The sequence below is a fragment of the Elephas maximus genome, chromosome 11, assembly GCF_024166365.1.
Source record: "Elephas maximus indicus isolate mEleMax1 chromosome 11, mEleMax1 primary haplotype, whole genome shotgun sequence".
Classification (NCBI taxonomy): domain Eukaryota; kingdom Metazoa; phylum Chordata; class Mammalia; order Proboscidea; family Elephantidae; genus Elephas; species Elephas maximus.
Window position 1 is genome coordinate 39027868 of NC_064829.1, and position 18103 is coordinate 39045970.

Genomic DNA, 18103 nt, shown 5'->3' on the forward strand with positions numbered 1-18103 from the left:
CATGTACCCTCAGAAAACAAATGAAGAAAGGATTTATCTATGATATAAAAAAAATAAATAAATAAGCCCATCCCTCATAAGGGAGAAGAAATAAGAAGCTTAACCTAAAAGCAGGCCTGAGTTGTTCATTAATCACCACATATTCTATACTAAGAGGAGGAATACTGTCATCAAATTAGTCTTTGTCATCTTGATTGAACACTAGGCTACAACCCAATGGTCAGAATATGAAGAAAAACAGTGTATGGCTAAGAAAAGACATAAACTTGTAACTTAAATGTCACACAAATGCTTCTACGTCTTCTGACACTGGATTCTTACTGCTGTTGATACGCACCCTTGAACACACAGTGTCTTCAACAACCACTTAGGACTCCAGGACTGTGGTGACCCTTGATCTTCATTCATCCTGCTTGGTGGATTCCATGCAAGGGTCTTTCTTTAAAAGCTTTCACAAATTCACATAAATACAGGAAAGGCAGACTCTCTTATCTCTGGGAGTCTGTGTTGACCCATATTAACCTCCACTCATTACACATCGTCTCCTTCACAAGAAACACTGGACTTTTCTTGTATTTACCATCGCTGCTTGCTCCACACAAGCATTGCTTTGGCAAAGAAGGAATTCCCAGCTTCTTTTTTATGTTTTCCTTCCTGCCTCGGCCTTGCTCTTTCTTCTCTCACCTAAAACACTGCAAGCTTCTTCTCATTGGGCTCTCTTACTTTCACTCTAGACTTGTTACATTTGCTTGAGTGTTCTGCCAAAATTTTCTCTTCCTTTTGTAAAGAAAACAATAGCAACAACAAAAAACTTCACCTCTATAAAGTTTATTGATGATTCTCCAATAGACTCAGAATCCGTATTGTACTCTGAATTGTCTTCCTTTTTCCCCACCTCCTTGTCATGTCCAAATGCAAATTTTATCAATGATTTCCAGATCAATGACAGTTCAGAAGGCATAGAAGTCAGAGTGGCTAAGGGCATAAGGCTTGGAGAGTGAGCTAATGGCAGTGAATTACAGAATCAACTATTAAATGATATCAGGAGGATGGGTGATGGGTTGAAACTAACAGGATGAGATTTATCAGGGATACCTCTAGACTTCCATATTTAGGTTTGTTATAGATTGAATTGTGCCTCTCCCCCCACCCCCCAAATGTTTGCTGGCATCCTAATCCCTATACCTGTGAATGTATGTAATCCTATTTGGAAATAGGTTTTTGTTATGTTAACAAGGTCATACATAATAAGGGTAGGGCGTGTCCTAAACCTAATCACTTCTGAGTTATAAAAAGAACTGATTAAGCACAGAGACAGTACTTATTGGGGGAAGCAGATGCCATGTGAGAGTCACCAAGAACCAAGGAATGCCCAGGGCTGCCAACAAGGAGAAGTCCCTGTGTGGTGCAAATGGTTAAAGCTAAGTGAAAGGTTGGAGATTTGAGGCCACCCAGAGGCACTTTAGAAGAAAGACCTAGTGATTTACGTCTGAAAAAAATCAGCCATTGAAAACCTCATGGATCACAAAAGTCCAATCCGCAACTGATCATGGGGATGGCACAGGACTGGGCAGCATTTGTTCCATTGTGCATGGAGTTGTGGTGAGTGGGGGAAGGAGAAGGTGGGGAGAGTGCGGGAGCGGGGTGGAGTGCAGTTACTCAAGGGCAGCCAGGAACAACATTCTTTAGGTCCGAATAGTGGTTTACAGTTTACAAAGTGCTTTTGTATCATCTCAATTTTAAATTTATCAGAACAGCCCTTTGAAGTAGAAAAGTAGATATTTCTATTTTCCAAATATATTAACTGAGTATCTGAGATATTGAGTAACTGTAATTATAGAGGGTCATCTACAAAACTGGGCAGCAGAACCAGGAATTGGGTGACTCAGATCATCTAACTCCAAACTGAAAGCTCTTTCTGGTTCTACTTCACAGGCAGGCTCTAAGACTATGAGACCATTCCTAGCCATGCACTCAGCTGAAAACATTGTTGCTTTCCTGTGTTCAACCCACTTTGCCAAGTCTTTTCCTGTGCCTTTCCATATTACTGGAATACCTTCTTGGTCCTTCCACCACTCTCTATATCATGGAGGATACAGACTTAACATGTATTTATCTGACATTTTACCTAAGCTCTCTATGTTGTCTACATATTTGTTTCTATAAGAACAAAAAACCACCTTAATTAAGGAGCCCTGGTGGCACAGTGCTTAAAGTGCTCAGCTACTAATGGAAAGGTCAGAGGTTCGAACCCGCCAGCTGCTCCACAAGAGAAGATGTGGCAGTCTGCTTCCATAAAGATTTACAGCCTTGGAAACCCTGTGGTGCGGTTCTACTCTGTCCTAAAGGGTTGCTATGGGTGGGAATCAACTCTACGGCAACAGGTTTTGGTTGCACTGAACAAAGCCACACGTGTGTGCTCACACATACACATGAGAGTTGATACTCGATCAATAAATCATGAAATGATTACAAATTCTGGACTTGCGAGTCTGCCAAGAAGAAAAGAATTTGTTGTAAATCATGGCTTCTAGTTCTCACACTCACATCTACTTCCTTCCAGAAATTTTGATTCTAACAGAAGCCAGCTGGATAGACTAGTTTCTGCAAGCCCAATGCAGGAGAACCAGGAAAGAAAATTTAATTGTCTTTATTTCAGGCTCATTCATGCCAGTTTGAATTATGACATTATTCCTTGGTTTTGCGATGAACCTCGTCCTGGAAGAACGCACACACGCACACACAAAATGTGGAGAAATTGCCGACTAAGCAAAGCTTCCAAACGGCTTAGTTTTGCTAAAACAGGCTTTAAAATTTAAGCACTGCCAAGGGTTTTTCTTTATTGACCGATGGATGTATATCAAATGCAATTATGTTTTCTAATTCATTATGGTAAAGCTTGTGCAGTCAAATGTCATTAAATGTGAAATAAATTATTACGACTTGCATACATCATCTAAAATGAAAGACAAACCACATGTTAAGTGGAAAACGCATAGAAATAGGCGAAGAAGAAAAGAATCCTGAGAGTGTAACAGCATCCAACCAAGCAGGGAGAAGAATATTTTTGTTTTGTTTTGGTGATCTAGCTGGTCAAATGACTCGTTAAGAGTATTTCATAGAGCTAATGTTCCGATGCTTTAATCTCTCTAGGCAAGGTTCATATTTGTGTGGGTTACTTATTCTCCCTTTGTTGACTAAGTCAATAATCAGAATCAGCAGGTTTGGAGTCAGATTGGCAGAGATAAGCAGCCTGGCTTAAAAGAAGTGAGTATAAAAGCCCCAAGCTGGGAGCAGCCATTGCAGAAATCCTCTAGTTCTTGGCAAGATGGCTTCTCATCGCCTGCTCCTCCTTTGCCTCGCTGGACTGGTATTTGTGTCGGAGGCTGGCCCAGCGGTGAGTGTTTGATTCTAAATAGTCCCTTTCATAAGCTCTACCTGCCTTTTGGGCGAAGTAAAGTGACTTCTTGCAGCTTTGCCAACCAGCTTTTGTTACTAGGGGGAAAGGCTACCCAGCATCTATTTTTAAATATCATTGATTCAAACCTAAAAAGGAATGAAGTTCTGTAGAGCTTACTGAACTGGAGCTGGACTCTGAGATTTCTCCCCCATTGCTTTGGTGCGTTGAGTTGGCAATACCTTAACCTGTTGCTGTCGAGCTGACTCCAACTTATGGTGACCCCATGAGTGTCAGAGGAGAGCTGTGCTCCATAGGGTTTTTGATGGCTGATTTTTTGGAAGTAGATCACCAGGACTTTCTTCCAAGGTGCCTCTGGGTGGACTCAAACTGCCAGCCTTTTTGTTAGCAGTCGAGCACATTAGCTGTTTGCGCCACCCAGGGACTCCTTTGTGATGTCCCAGTTTCCTCAGATAGATGATAGAAACAGAGATATGATATTAATGAGGTAATTCATACAGAATTTTTGGAAAAACTATCCTTTTATAATGTTTATTTGTGGGGCAAACTGCCTGAGATTATATTCTGACCCTCTAGCTAATTAAAACATTATCTTTGAAATGCTTGGTGAATGACATTCTAGTCAGAGATCTAATTCTTAAGTCCTCTAAAAGGATTAACTAATGCTATAAATTTGGTCATGAAGTAGTCTGACATTATTTTACAGCATCTAGCAAGAGGAAAAGAAGCCCTGGTGGTGCAAAGGGGTAAGTGCTCGGCTGCTAACCATAAGGTTGGTGGTTCGAACCTGTCCAGCTGCTCTGCTGGAGAAAGACCAGGCGATCTGCTTCTGTAAAGATTCCCATAAAAAAAAAAAAACCCATTGCCGAGTCGATTCAGACTTATAGTGGCCCTATAGGACATATATAGTTCCCAAGGAGGTAAATCTTTAAGAAAGCAGACTACCACATCTTTCTCTCACAGAGCAGCTGTTAAGTTTGAACTGCTTGACTTTCAGTCAGCAGCCCAGTGCTTAACCGCTGCGCCAACAGGACTCCTTCCGTAAAGATCACGGCCAAGAAAATCCTATGCAGCAGTTCTACACTGTCACACGGGGTTGCTGTGAGTCAAAATCGACTCCCTGGCACCTAGCAACAACAAGAGGAAGAGGAAATTACCACAGCAACAACTGACTAAAATGTTCTCAGGAAAAATTGGCCCTATGGCATATTATATCTTTTTGGTAATTCCACTCAAATGGAGTAGCTTAACAAAGCAGCTGTTCTCTAGGGTCTATTTTCTCCCTTATAACTCATCATACACGTCCCAGGGCCATAGCAGCATGTTCTGGGGCAGAGACTATTCTTGTTTTGGGAACAATTACGTCTGTGTTATACTGAGTAGGGAAGTTCATTAATTACCAACACTTGTGTTGCTGGAAATGGGATCAGCATGTACTTCCTGCCTCATTCCAGATTTCTAACAACATAAAGAATAAATCCTTTCATTCTTACCAGTTCTGTTGACTTCTCATTTGTCCTTTCTCTGCCCAGGTTACTGGCGAATCCAAGTGCCCTCTGATGGTCAAAGTCATGGATGCTGTCCGGGGCAGTCCTGCCACCAATGTGGCTGTGAGGGTGTTCAAAAAGGCTGCTGACCAGACCTGGGAGCTGTTTGCTGATGGGTAAGAAGCCAAATGTACCCTGCCACAGGGCAGGATCATCACTTTATCTTCCGTTTGCTCCGCCATTTGTTAAAGAGAGGCTCAGATAGTTTACTAAGGAATCTACAAGTAGATTGAAAAGCCTGGCAGAGGTCAAGTATGCACTGAGGAGAATGCTCTCTTCTTGCTTTGCTTAGCTGCGAGGTGACCTGGAACCTGAGCACCATTTAGGGAATGAAAAAAAAATTTTTTTAAGTCAAACCCATTGCCGTGAAGTTGGTTCCGACTTACGGAGACCCCATGTGTCACAGAGTAGAACCGCTCCACAGGATTTTCTTGGGTAATCTTTAAGGAAGCAGACCGCCAGGTCTTTCTTCTGAGGTACTTGCTGGGTGAGTTCAATCACCAATCTTTAGGTTAGTAGTTGAGGGCAAACCTGATGATGGAGAAAAGAAGGAGCCTGAAACTTTCCCACTCTAGAAGTGGTTCACAGCCCTTTAGGGTCATGGACCATTTTAAGAAGGTGATGAAAGCTATGGATGGACTCCATAGCCCAGAAAAAATATACATAAACACATACATACAAAACATATATGTCGTTTCAGGCTTTTTACAGATGTCCTTGTGTCCCCACGTATTACCCAAGCTATGAATCCCTGTCTTAGAATTTTAGAAAGGATGTACAATGTGTGTTAATTTATCAAAGAAAGGTAAGGAGTTGAGGGGCAGCATTGACAAGGCACCTGTCTGTAGTCTATTTGAATCATGGAGAAACCAGGGCTTTTGTCTAAGGAACATTGGTGGAACACCTACTATGTGCATGACTGGGGGCTCTGGAGCTCAATAAAAAATGGCATAGAAGAGGAAGACAAAGACATACGAGGCAAAGTACAGCCAGCGAATAACCTTGCACCCAACATCAGATACAAAAACGACCATTTACTTCATCAATCGCTTTCCAAGTTTCTTGGAGTTTTTCCATCTCCCCTAGCAAGAATTTCAAAGGAAATGCACATGTGTAACCCCAAGCAAGCTAATTTAAAGAGTAACCAAGAAACCCTTAGCACTCGGCAGAAGTGGAGCCACTAAGTATTTACATCTCCTGTGTGAAGCATTGCCTTGGGTTTTAACTGAGTCACATTATGATTCTTCACCCATCATTGGGAAGACTGTGTTCTTTGGTTCTTTGGTGTGGTTTTAATTGAGTTTGTATTTGTTAATTCACTTAAAAGAGGTTAAACTTAAATATTTGCTTCCTAGAAAATAAGAAAGGAAGATGGGGCCATGGTGAGAGTCAGTAAAGCCAACTTCCATTTTTATCTGGCTTAGGTTTTGCAGCCTAATGGAGGTCAGTTTCAAACGTTCAACTGTTGAGTTGGTACTTAAGTAGAAATGAATTTGCTGAGTATCTGTTGTTGCAAAGAGTTACCAAAGAGAATAAACACACAAAAGAGTCTGACAGGAGTTCCTCATTGTATTTTGGGTTTCCCACTGTGAGTGCAAATGATACCAGCTCTGCAACCCACCCTCTTCCTTATTCATGGTCCAGCTTTCGTATGTATATGAGGCCATTGAAAATACCGTGGCTTGGGTCAGGTGCACCTTAGTCCTCAAAGTGACAGGCTTGCTTTTTAACGCTTTAATGAGTTCTTTTGCAGCGGGTTTATCGGATGCATTTGATTTATTGACTCCTGCCTCCATGGGCATTCCAACTCAGAACGACCCTATAGGTCAGAGTAGAACTGCCCTTTAGAGTTTCTGAGGCTGTAATCTTTACAAAAGCAGACTGTCATATCTGCTTTTGTGTCTGGTGGGTTCAAATCACCAACCTTTTGGTTAGTAGCCAAGCGGTTAACCACTTTGCCACCCCAGCTTAAGATAAATATACTTAAGATACATATATGTAATCTGCATCTATATAGAGATACATATCTCGTGTCACTTTGTCATGTTATTTCTTCTTTTAGTGCCCTTATACTATTTAACCTCTACTTTTTGCACCTTCTAGGAAAACCAGTGAATTTGGAGAGCTCCACGGCCTCACAACAGAGGAGAAATTTGTAGAAGGGGTATACAAAGTAGAATTGGATACCAAATCCTACTGGAAGGCAGTTGGCATTTCTGCATTCCATGAATATGTAGAGGTGGGTGTATGAGACATTGGAATTGTTTTGTGGCTTTTTGTTTTTGTTTCTTTAATCCTAGAAAAGGCACAGTTTGCACTCAGCATACCACGAAAATGTCACAGGAAAGCACTGAACTAGCACAGGTCCCCATTCCCATTTTCATAATCAGAAATCCACTAAACTCAAAAAACAAACTTTTTGTCCCATAAGTTTGGGAAAACTCATTTGCTAACATGACCTGAAAGTTACATAACTTTATAATTTTTATTCATTCCATCTAATACGAATGTTTGTTCTATGCTATGTTTTTTTTTTTTTTTTTTTTATGTAGGCAGTGGGTTTGGTTTGGTTTTTGGTATATAATAAAAGATAGATGCACCATTTTACTTTTCTCAAATATGAAAAATTCTTAAATTAAAAACATACTCCAAGACATCCCAGAAGTTTGAATAAATGATTGTGGACCTGCGTTACTTTATGTTCTTGGCAATGCACGTAGAAACAATGAATTCAAAATAATACCAACAATAGATAACATTTATCGAGCATACACCACGTGTCAGGTACTGTTATAAGTGCTTTCTATAGTTAACCCACTTAATCCTCATAAACAACCCATTGAGGCTGGTCCTAGTATTATCCCCATTTACAGATGAAGAAAGTGAGACACGAAAAAGTTTGACAGCTTGTCAAAGGTCATATGGTTAGTCAGGTTGTTGGGCAGGAATATTTACTAACAGGGTCCAGGATGGGTCTGGCCTCAGCATGTGTGCCTCAAGAAGCTTTCTCCCTGTGAGAAACCAAGCTTTAAAAAAAAAAAAAAACTTCCATTTTTAACCCTTGGTTCACACTCTATTTCTGTGCTTATGAGGTAATAACCAACCAGATGCCATCTAGTCCAACTCTCGTGGTGACCCCATGTGTGTCTCAGTAGAACTGCTCCATCGGATTTTCAATAGCTGATTTTTCAGAAGTGGATTGCCAGCCTTTCCTCCTAGGCTCCTCTGGCTGGATTCAAACCTCCAGTCTTTCAATTAGCACCCGAGTGTGTTAAATGTTTGCACCACCCAGGGACTTCTATGAGGTAATAGAGAATCTCAAACAGTTCTATGTGGGCCCAGTCTCCCTGCTTCCTTCTTGCCTGTATTTCTTTAAGTCATTTAAACCAGATGGCTGTCATGGAAATAGAATCTAGACATGTTGGCCAGAGTTAAAGATCAAGTAATTATATCAAAAATAACTCAACATGAAAGGGAACCACTCTCTCTGGTTTAGTCATGGATGAGGCTTTCAACTGATATAAAATGTGTTTTTTTTAGGAGACAGTGTTACCAAGGAAACCATAGAGCCCTATTTGTTTTGTGAGGCCACCAGGTCACAAAGAGAGCCCCATCTATCAAGACACATCTTGCTGGCTACCTTTTTTTCATGGTAGCAAGACACTGAGGCCAGGTTGGGGCAGGTGCAGGATCTAGATGGCCCCTATCACAAGACATTTGTCCCCAGAGTCTCAGCTTCTAGAGTGCTGGATCAGCCTCCCTGGCACCCTGTCCACCCTGGTCTCAGCCTGCTGGGGTCATCTGAAAAGACTCACAGCTGTATGCCCACAATGTGTTGCTCCTACTCCTTAGATAGTAGCTTCCTTGTCTGTTACTCATTTTTTTAGTATTCACTCAATAGTTTTAAAAAAATAAAATAAGAACTGTCCACGTGCTGAGCACTGTGTTAGATGCTGAAGATACAGAGGTAAAAACCCATCCCTGCCCTTGGTATGGCATGGGATTAAGGTAAGACATGTTAGGTAGAATCGTCAGCCTAACTTGGAGCCTGAATAGATACAGGGACTGAAAGAGCCAATAGTCAAATGTGACTCCTGAGGCCTCACTTTGGTGACTGGTGCATGGTGTGTTTAGCTGTGAGTTCCTTTCCTTCCTGTCTCCCAGAAAGTTGCTATCCTTCAGCGTTAGTCACTGCCTCCTTGGCCAATGACCAAAGTGCCCATATTAGACTTATTGAGGAAAATTAGAAAATTTCCTTTGGAATTATGAGGTCTATTCACTTCATGGATTTTTGAACACAGATCGTGCCATTTGCAATTTGTAGGAAGAGAAAGTGCATTGTGGATTGAATTGTGTACCCCCCAAAATAAATGTTAAAATCCTAACTTTTGTACCTGTAAATATGACCCTGTTTAGAATACGGGGTCTTTTGTTTTGTTAATGAGGTCATACTGGAGTAGGATAGATCCTAAACCTAATCACCTATGAGTTATAAAGAGGACAGAATAGACACAGAGGCACCCACAGGGGAAACAGAAAGATAGATCAAGGAGACAGATACATCTGTAAGACCAGGAAAGCCAAGAATTGCTGGCAGCTGCTAGAAGCTGAAATAAACAAGGAAAGACCTCCCCCTAGAGTCATGCCCTGAATTTGAACTTTTAGCCTCCTGAACAGCGAGGCCATAAATTTCTGTTCTTGAAAACCACCCACTTGTGGTATTTCTATTGTGGCAGAATTGGATAACTAAGTGGGACTGAAGGCAGTATCACCATGATAAATGACAAATTTTCCCTAGGAGCTTCTAGAGACGTGGCCTTTGAGGAGTGCCCTTTTTCCTTCAAAGAGATTCGTAGGTGACTCTCCCCTCTCCTTGCCCTAGTATTGTTTTTGTTTTTGGTATGGTTCCTCAGCTTTTTTCTCTCTTGTCCCCAAGGAGTCCAGATTTCCTTTTATTATATTTGGAACAAAATGTACTTAATCCGGGGTCTGTCCAAAGATCAAGCTGGTGCCTGTATATAAAACAAGTAAAATTAAACACCTCATTTCCCCCTGTGTCTCCCCTGAACCAAATTTGTCCCAACTTACCTCGCCCTGGGCACCTAGACTATCCCAGCATCCAAGTCTTAGGAGCCCTACTCAATTTGGCAGCAATATGTGACTAACTGAAACAACAATTCGATCTACAATTTGACCCACAGTAAAGCTTAATTTATCTCCAGCAAATGTGTGTGTATTTCCGAATTCCAACACGATTTTCCACATGCTACTTGTGTTTTTGGGGGTACTTGCATTATAAATTGTCCTTAGGTGCTGTTGAGTCGATTCCAACTCATAGCGACCCCATGTGACAGAGTATAATTGCCTCAAAGGGTACTCTAGGCTGTAATCTTCATGGGAGCCACATCTTTCTTCTGTGGAGCAGCTGGATGGGTTTCAACCACCAACCTTTCAGTTAGCAGCCAAGTACTTAACCATTTGCACAAGATGCTTTTACTCCATGTTTCATTGCTTCTTATATACATAAAAATATTCTTGTTCTTCTCCATTTTAGAAAATGTAAAGAAACAATTGGGGGCGGGGGAGTGCCTCTGGCCTTAACAACAGGAGCCTTACTTTCTAGTCTGGCTCTGTCACTGATAAACTTGGGCAAGACACTAATTCTGAGGCTTGGTTTGCTTATCTATAAAACGGGAACAATGTTCACTCCCAGCTCTAAAATTCTAGCTATCTAAGTCTGTGGTAGTATTGGCAGAACCAGGTAACCATTCTCAGCAATTCTCAGTTCATTAAATGCCAGTTTCCACATTCTACCCCACCTTTCTCCAAAACCTCAGTTGTCTGCAAACTGAGAAAACGGACAAGAGCATTTTGGCTCTCCGTGACTTCCGTCAGTCAGGCTAGGGCTGCCCTGATTTTTGTGTGAATTTATAAAACAAGAGACCTGACTGTATAGGTGGTAGTGAGGAACTGTTGTTCCGAGGCACCCGGCCCCAAAGGCTTAACTTGCCAGTATATTTGGCATACTGTTCCAAAACATGAAATAATAAAATTTAAAAGTTAATTTGGTACTGAGTCTCCATTGGTCTCAACGACGGCTACTTTTGTGTTTTTTGGCTCTGTTAGAAACAGATCCTCTTTGTGTTCTCTCTCAGGTGGTGTTCACGGCAAACGACTCTGGGCAACGCCATTACACCATCGCAGCTCTGCTCAGTCCTTACTCTTATTCCACCACGGCCATCGTCAGCAACCCCAGCAAATGACGACCTTTGCCTTCAGTGGGTTTGAAGGAAGAGGGACAGGATTTTTTGTAACCAATAGTATTCCGTTTTTATTAAAGCAGCGCTCTCACTTTATAAGCTATGTTAGAAACTCAGGCAGAGACAATAAAAATATTCCTGTAAATCACTACCCATTTCATTTGAATTTGTGTTTTAATTCCCTCATTGTCCCCTCAAAAAAAAGTCCCAATTTTACAGAGAAGCAAAGGAACTGCGGAATGTCTGTAGCCAGAACTCTGGAGAGAGCCAAATTTCCAATGTCTTTCAAGCAAAGCCCATGTTAAACATGATCCACAGCCATTAAAAACACACATTCTGAAAACAAGAAAGTTTTACTATTTTCCACTATCCTGTGGTGGAAAGGTTTCAGTTGGAGCCCTGCTGGTGCAGTGGTTAAGTGATACAGCTGTTAACCAAAAGGTTGGCAGTTTGAATCCACCAGCCGCTCCTTGCAAACCCTATGGGGAAGTTCTACTCTGTCCTATAGGGTTGCTATGAGTAGGAATTGGCTTGACAGCAATGGGTTAATCTGAAATCCAGGTATCGAGAACTTATCATATGTCCAGCACTATTTAGGTGCTCTGAACATAAAGAATGAGACCTAGTACCTGCTTTTAAAGACCTCGCAATTTCTTGAGAAGATAACTATGTCAACATGGTTTTATAGAGACTATGGAATGAGGAAACATGGAGGTATAGAAAAGGGAGTAGCAAACAGCCTGGAGAAGTCAGAGACTCATAGTATAGGTGTCACTTAGCCTGACTCTGGGGGACAGTAGTGGTTCAGTGGTAGAATTCTTATCTGCCATGAGGGAGACTTGGGTTCGATTCCCAGCCAATACACCTCAAGCCCAACCACCAGTCGTCTGGAGGACTGCATGTTGTGGTGACGCTGAACAGATTCCAGCAGAACTTCTAGACTAAGTCTCTTAGTTATCTAGTGCTGCTAAATGGAAATACCACAACTGAATAGCTTTAACAAACAGAAGTTTATTCTTTCACAGTCTATTAGGCTACAAGTCCAAATTCAGGTCGTCAGCTCCAGGGGAAGGCCTTCTGTCTCTGTGGGCTCTGGAGGAAGGTCCTTGTCACCAATCTTCCCCTGGACTAGGAGATTCTCTACGCAGGAACCCTGGGTCCAAAGGATGTGCTCTGCTCCCCAGTGCTGCTTTCTTGGTGGTATGAAGTCCCCATTCTCTGCTCACTTCCCTCTCCTTTTATCTCTTGTAAGATAAAAGGTGGTGCAGGCCACACCCCAGGAAAACTCCCCTTATATTGGATCAGGGATGCGACCTGAGCAAGGGTGTTAGATCCCACCCTAATCCTCCTTAATATAATCTAATCTTGCCTCATTAACCACAGGCAGAGATTAGGATTTACAACACATAGGAAAATTGCATCAATCACAAGATGAAGGACAAGCACATAATACTGGGAATCATGGCCTAACCATGTTGACACATATTTTGGGACTACGCAATTCAATCCATGACACTAAGACAGACTAGGAAGAAAGTACTGTTGATCTACTTCCAAAAAAATTAGCCAATTAAAACCTTAGGCATCCCATTGTGCATGGGGTTGCCATGAGTCAGGGGCCAACTCAACAGCAGGTAACAACAATAATCTGAGTCTTGGTAGTTTGACAGGTAGAAAAGGGAAAAAGTATTCTTGGTAAGAGAACAGAGATTGCAACGCAAGGCCAAGCGAAAATAACTTGATAAATTGTGGGAACAGGTGGTAATTCAGAATATTAAAGGATAGCAGTATTAAGGAGCCCTGCTGGCACAGTGGTTAAGAGCTCAGCTGCTAACCAAAAAGTTGGCAGTTCAAATCCACCAGCCACTCCTTGGAAGCCCTATGGGGCAGTTCTACTCTGTCCTATAGGGTCACTATGAGTTGAAATCAACTCAGTGGAAACGGGTTTGGTTTTTTTGGCTTAAGAGTATTAAGGTGGGCTAGGTCGTGCTACTGCAACAAACAACCCCCAAATTTTAGTGACTAACAAAATAAAAGTTTATTTCTCACTTGTGCCAAGTTCAATGTAGAAACTCTTGGCCTGGCAACTCTCTAGGGTAGCTTTCCTCTAAATGGTGACTCAGGGGCCCAGTTTGATTCAGTCTTGTGACTTGAGGGCCATCCTGGTGACATCTAGCCAGAAGACTAAGGGAAGAAAGACAGTATGCTATTAGCTTTCCTGTGCAGAGTTGTCACACATCACTCCCCTCCCATTTCACTGGCCAGATTCAATCACATGCATTAAGAAATGTGGTCCCTGGCTGGGAGTCATTTCCCAGAGCAACTCTGTGTTCTGAAGAGGAGCACTAATCTTTGTAGGTTAATAACTGTCTTAGGCTGGGTTCTCTAGAGAGCCAAAACCAGAAAAGCATATGAATATATAGAGAGATTTCTATCAAGAAAACAGCTCACGAAGTTGTAAAGTCTAGAACATCCCACGTCTGTGGATCAGGATAGAGGTTTCTCCTGATTCACTTAGCCATGGGGGCTGGTGAACCCAAGGTTGGCAAGTTGGGGAGCAGGGCTCTTACCCACTGGCTGTAAAGATCAACAGATCCCAGGTTCAACAGGTAAGCTGCTAGTTCAAGTTCCAAGAACCGGAGGTTAGATGAACAGGAGCCAGCTGCAGGATCCAGAGCAAGCAAAAGCTAGAATATCTGCTTATGTTTTGATGCAGGCCACAAGCCCAAGGAAACTCCCTTTCAATTGATTGGCGACTCAAAGTAGATCCCATCATGGGAGTGAGCACATATAAACACTAAGAATCATGGCTCAGCCAAGCTGACACAATCTTAACCATCACAGAAACCATCTCTGTCACAGTAGGGTTGGGAGCAATGGGAAATGAGGCTGGAGTGAAGACAGGCTTATATGCTTTCCATTGGAGTTAAGAATTTATCTTATAGACCATATGGAACCGTTCAAAGGAATTATGTCATCAGTCTTCCCCGTTTAGCCGGGGCAAGAGCAATTACTTCTTGGATACAATTGCCAATCAGGATTATTCAGGTCTAAGAATTCTTTCCATTTTTTCCTAAATTCGTATTTAAATCTTGCCACCGTCTAGCTGACCACATAGAGAAATTTAAAGAGAGTAAAATATAGGTTTTAGCTTTTTAACATGTACTGAGTCTTCCCACAATGTGGGAAAATCATGTGGCAAAATGTCTCTAATTCTGTTCAATGAGGTTAGCAAATCCTCCTTCCATGTATATTAGATTAATCCATAAGAAATTGCAAATTTTGTAGATTAAGTGCTCAAATATTGGCGATTTCATATGGCTCAATCTAATACCTGTCATGATTATATTAGTTATTGATTTACTGATTCATAGAATGCCACATTTCCATTTGGCTGCTTTTCCTTGTTAAATGGTTATTGCATGCACACATACATACACATGTACACACATATACATAAATTCTAGCTTTCCTGCCCCACTTCCTCTTGGTATAAGAAATCTTGTTAATTCAAACCAACTCAGTTTGACTTTCAGTTTAATGTTCGGCCTTCTCTTTCCTTCCTCCCTGAATTTTATCTATGTTGTAGAGGTTATGTAGCATCTTGGTAAAAAAGGTAATATGTGGTCTAGTCCTCAATTGTTCTCCGTCCAAGGTACTTTCACTGAGATGGTTCTTTCCCCCTTTGGTCTTTGTTGCTTTGTGTTAGTATCTCTTTGTTTATGTCCTGTCATGGCCTCATATGGGATCCTACCAAATTTTATCTTGGGTTTGTGTTCATTGAAATCTTTGCCACTCTGAAAGTCAAAAATTACACTTAATATTTATTTCCAGTTTTTTTAACTTAGTGATGCTGAACATATTGTCTTATGTTTATTGGCCTTTATAACCCTTTTTGTGAACTGCATGCCTATATCATTTGACAATATTATACAGCAGGTCTATCTTAGTTATCTGGAGACTTGGTGGTGCAGTGGTTAAGTGTTTGTCTGCTATCCAAAAGGTCAGCAGTTTGAATCCACCAGCCACTCCTTGGAAGCCCTGTGGGTCAGTTCCGCTCCATTCTATAGGGTCTCTATGAGTCGGAATTGACTCTATGACAACAGCTTTGGTTTTTGGTTTTTATCTTAGTTATGTAATGCTGCTATAACAGAAATACTGTAAGTAGATGGCTTTAACAAACACAGGTTTACTTTCCCACAGTTTAGGATGCTAGAAGTCTGAATTCGGAGTGCCTACTTTTGGGTTTTACTCTAGGGGAGCATTTCCAGGGTACTCTAGGGGAAGGCTTCCTGTCTACGTCAGGTCTGGAGGAAGGGGCTTGCCTCTTCAAATTCTGCTTCCTAGTTCCTTGGAGATCTCCATGTATCTTGGCGTCTGTTTTATCCCATCTCTGCTTTCTTGTTTAATCCCTTTTATATCTCAAGATAGATTGACACAAGACACATGCTACACTCATCCTGTCTCATTTACATAACAAAGACAACCCATTCCCAAATGGGAATATAACCACAGGCATAGAGTTTGGGGATTTGCAACACATGTTTTGGGTGAACATAATTCAATTAATAACATTTCACCCTTTGGCCCCCCAAAATACATGTCCTTGCCACATGCAAAACACATTCACCCCAACATATCATCCCAAAAGCCTTAACTCCAAGTCCAAAATCTCATCTTCTGAATCATCTAAATAAAATTATATTAGTTACTGACTTACTGATTTGTATGGGAACGTCGTCATGATCTATCAATTTCCCAACAACCTCAGAATAGAGGTATAGCCAAAGATTTTCCCATATGATGCATAAACTGGAAAAGGGAACTATGCTGCCATCACCTTTTGAAAGTTCCTGTGGATGACAATAGGGAGGCCTTGTAAGTTCTGAAGCAAAGGAGTAAAACAATGAAAGCTGAGTTTGAGAAAACAAATTGCAGGAATGAATATCATAAGACTGGGTGAAGAAGACAGTGGAATCAGCTCAATGCATTTGTAGAAAGGCAGGTTTGAGATGATGTAATCTGGGAATAGGGTGGTACACATGGGAATACAGGAAAAGGAGTGCATACTAGATTATAATATAGGTATGTGATGAAAAGAAAGATCCAGAGGAAATTATGAAATGGACTGAAAAGTGTCCAATGTCTTAAAAGGAAAATGTGTGATGTGGATCTGACCCATTCACCTATGCAGACTTCCCAATATTTGAATAAGTAATTTATTAACCCAATATGAAAATATAAAATCAATCTTTCTAAAGGAGATACACACATACACAACACAAACACATGTATGTATATGGTAAATATCTAACAACTGACTCTCAAAGGGAAAAAAGCCCTGATTTGTACTGTTTGCCAATTACCGTGGTATAAATAAACCCACTATGCCAATTTCAAGCTACCAACATGATACCACTGAATGCAGAGTTGGGAAAAGATGCACAATAGCATAATGCAGTGTTTTCACCATAGAGATAGAATTTATGTAAATACCTCAAAAACATTAAGAAAAAAAAAACACTCATTGCTGTCAAGTAGATTCCAATTCACAGTGACCCCACAGGGCAAAGTAGAACTGCCCCAGAGGGTTTCCAAGGAGCAGCTGGTGGATTTGAACTGCCGCACTTTTAGTTAGCAGTCAAGCTCTTAACCACTGTGATGATTAAGATTGTGTGTCAACTTGGCTGGGCCATGTTTTGGCAGTTGTATAATGTGATAACTTCCTTGTTGAAATTTGATATGTGATCACCCCCATGATAGAATATGCTGAGTGGTACTGGTGGGGGCAGGGTCTGTGGCAACTCACCACCCCCTCAGCCTTCATCTCTTCACCCTCTGCCACCTATTTCCTTCCTGCTCACCTTGCCAAGGCTTTTGGCTTGTTCTGGATCCTGTAGCTGGCTCTTGTCATCTGACCTCTGATTCTTGGGACTTGAACTAGCAGGTTACCTATGGATCTTGGGATTCGTCAACCTTCACAGCCTGTGAGCAGGATCCCTGCTTTCCAACCTGCTGATCTTGGGTTCACCAGCTCCTGTAACTGCGTGAATCAGGAGAAACCTCTATTGTGATCCACCGACTTGGAATGTTCTAGCCTCTATAATCAGGTGAGCTGTTTCCTTGATATAAATCTCTCTTTATATATATATTTATACACTTCACTGGTTTTTCTTTTCTAGAGAACCCAGCCTAAGAAAACCACTAATAATAAAATAATTAGGAAATGATGAAATTTGAGTATTTATTATATATATTTTATATATATTAAATATAATTTAATTATTAATAATTGTGCTTGACAACTGTCTCACAACATTTCTGAAAATTTAATATAAGTCATTATGGGCCAGCTCCAGCATACCACTGTTTATAACCTCTAAGTTACAACTCCTTTCTCATCTCACATAAATGTGTATGTGTATATGTGTGTGGGAGAGGTGTAAAACGACACCCTTATTTAAGGAGAAGGTGTCTTTCTTGAATACAGGGGGAAAAAAATACTAGTGCAATGTCTACGTAAGATGCATTCAAATAAACACAGTATTTGAATGGGATATTTATTCACTAGAACACTTATAGCTATTTCAGGATTATCTCTGTTTAATGATTCTTCTTTGCCAAGTATTATACCTTGGGGAAACCAGATATCATCATTAAAGTCAATGGGATGTCCTGAGATTACAAATCCAGACTTTACAGGTAAAAATTATTAATCTGGTCACATATAAATGAATTGATCTATAGTTTTCTTTTCATTAATCACCCTGATGTTTCAAGCTGTTACTCTGCTAAAGCCAGCAGAATCATTTCTCAGGTAAGAACAGACATTCAGCACTTTTACAAACATGAACATACTTTGGACATGTTGTCAGGAG

General features: G+C 41.0%; 1 protein-coding gene across 1 annotated transcript; it reads left to right on the forward strand.

Annotated features, from left to right (window-relative positions):
- The first annotated feature begins 3323 nt into the window (after window positions 1-3323).
- TTR (transthyretin) lies at window positions 3324-11228 on the forward strand. The gene is made up of 4 exons (XM_049900313.1): window positions 3324-3397; window positions 4951-5081; window positions 7069-7204; window positions 11121-11228. Exons 1-4 carry the CDS (start codon window positions 3329-3331, stop codon window positions 11226-11228), a joined length of 444 nt encoding a protein of 147 aa, XP_049756270.1. The 5' UTR covers window positions 3324-3328.
- Window positions 11229-18103: the final 6875 nt, after the last annotated feature.

Excerpts from the sequence above, each read along its gene's own strand:
- TTR (XM_049900313.1), top strand. The coding sequence starts at position 3,329 with ATGGCTTCTCATCGCCTGCTCCTCCTTTGCCTCGCTGGACTGGTATTT. Across the intron at positions 3,398-4,950 it reads TGTCGGAGGCTGGCCCAGCG|GTTACTGGCGAATCCAAGTG; the intron begins GTGAGTGTTTGA and ends TTCTCTGCCCAG. Across the intron at positions 5,082-7,068 it reads TGGGAGCTGTTTGCTGATGG|GAAAACCAGTGAATTTGGAG; the intron begins GTAAGAAGCCAA and ends TGCACCTTCTAG.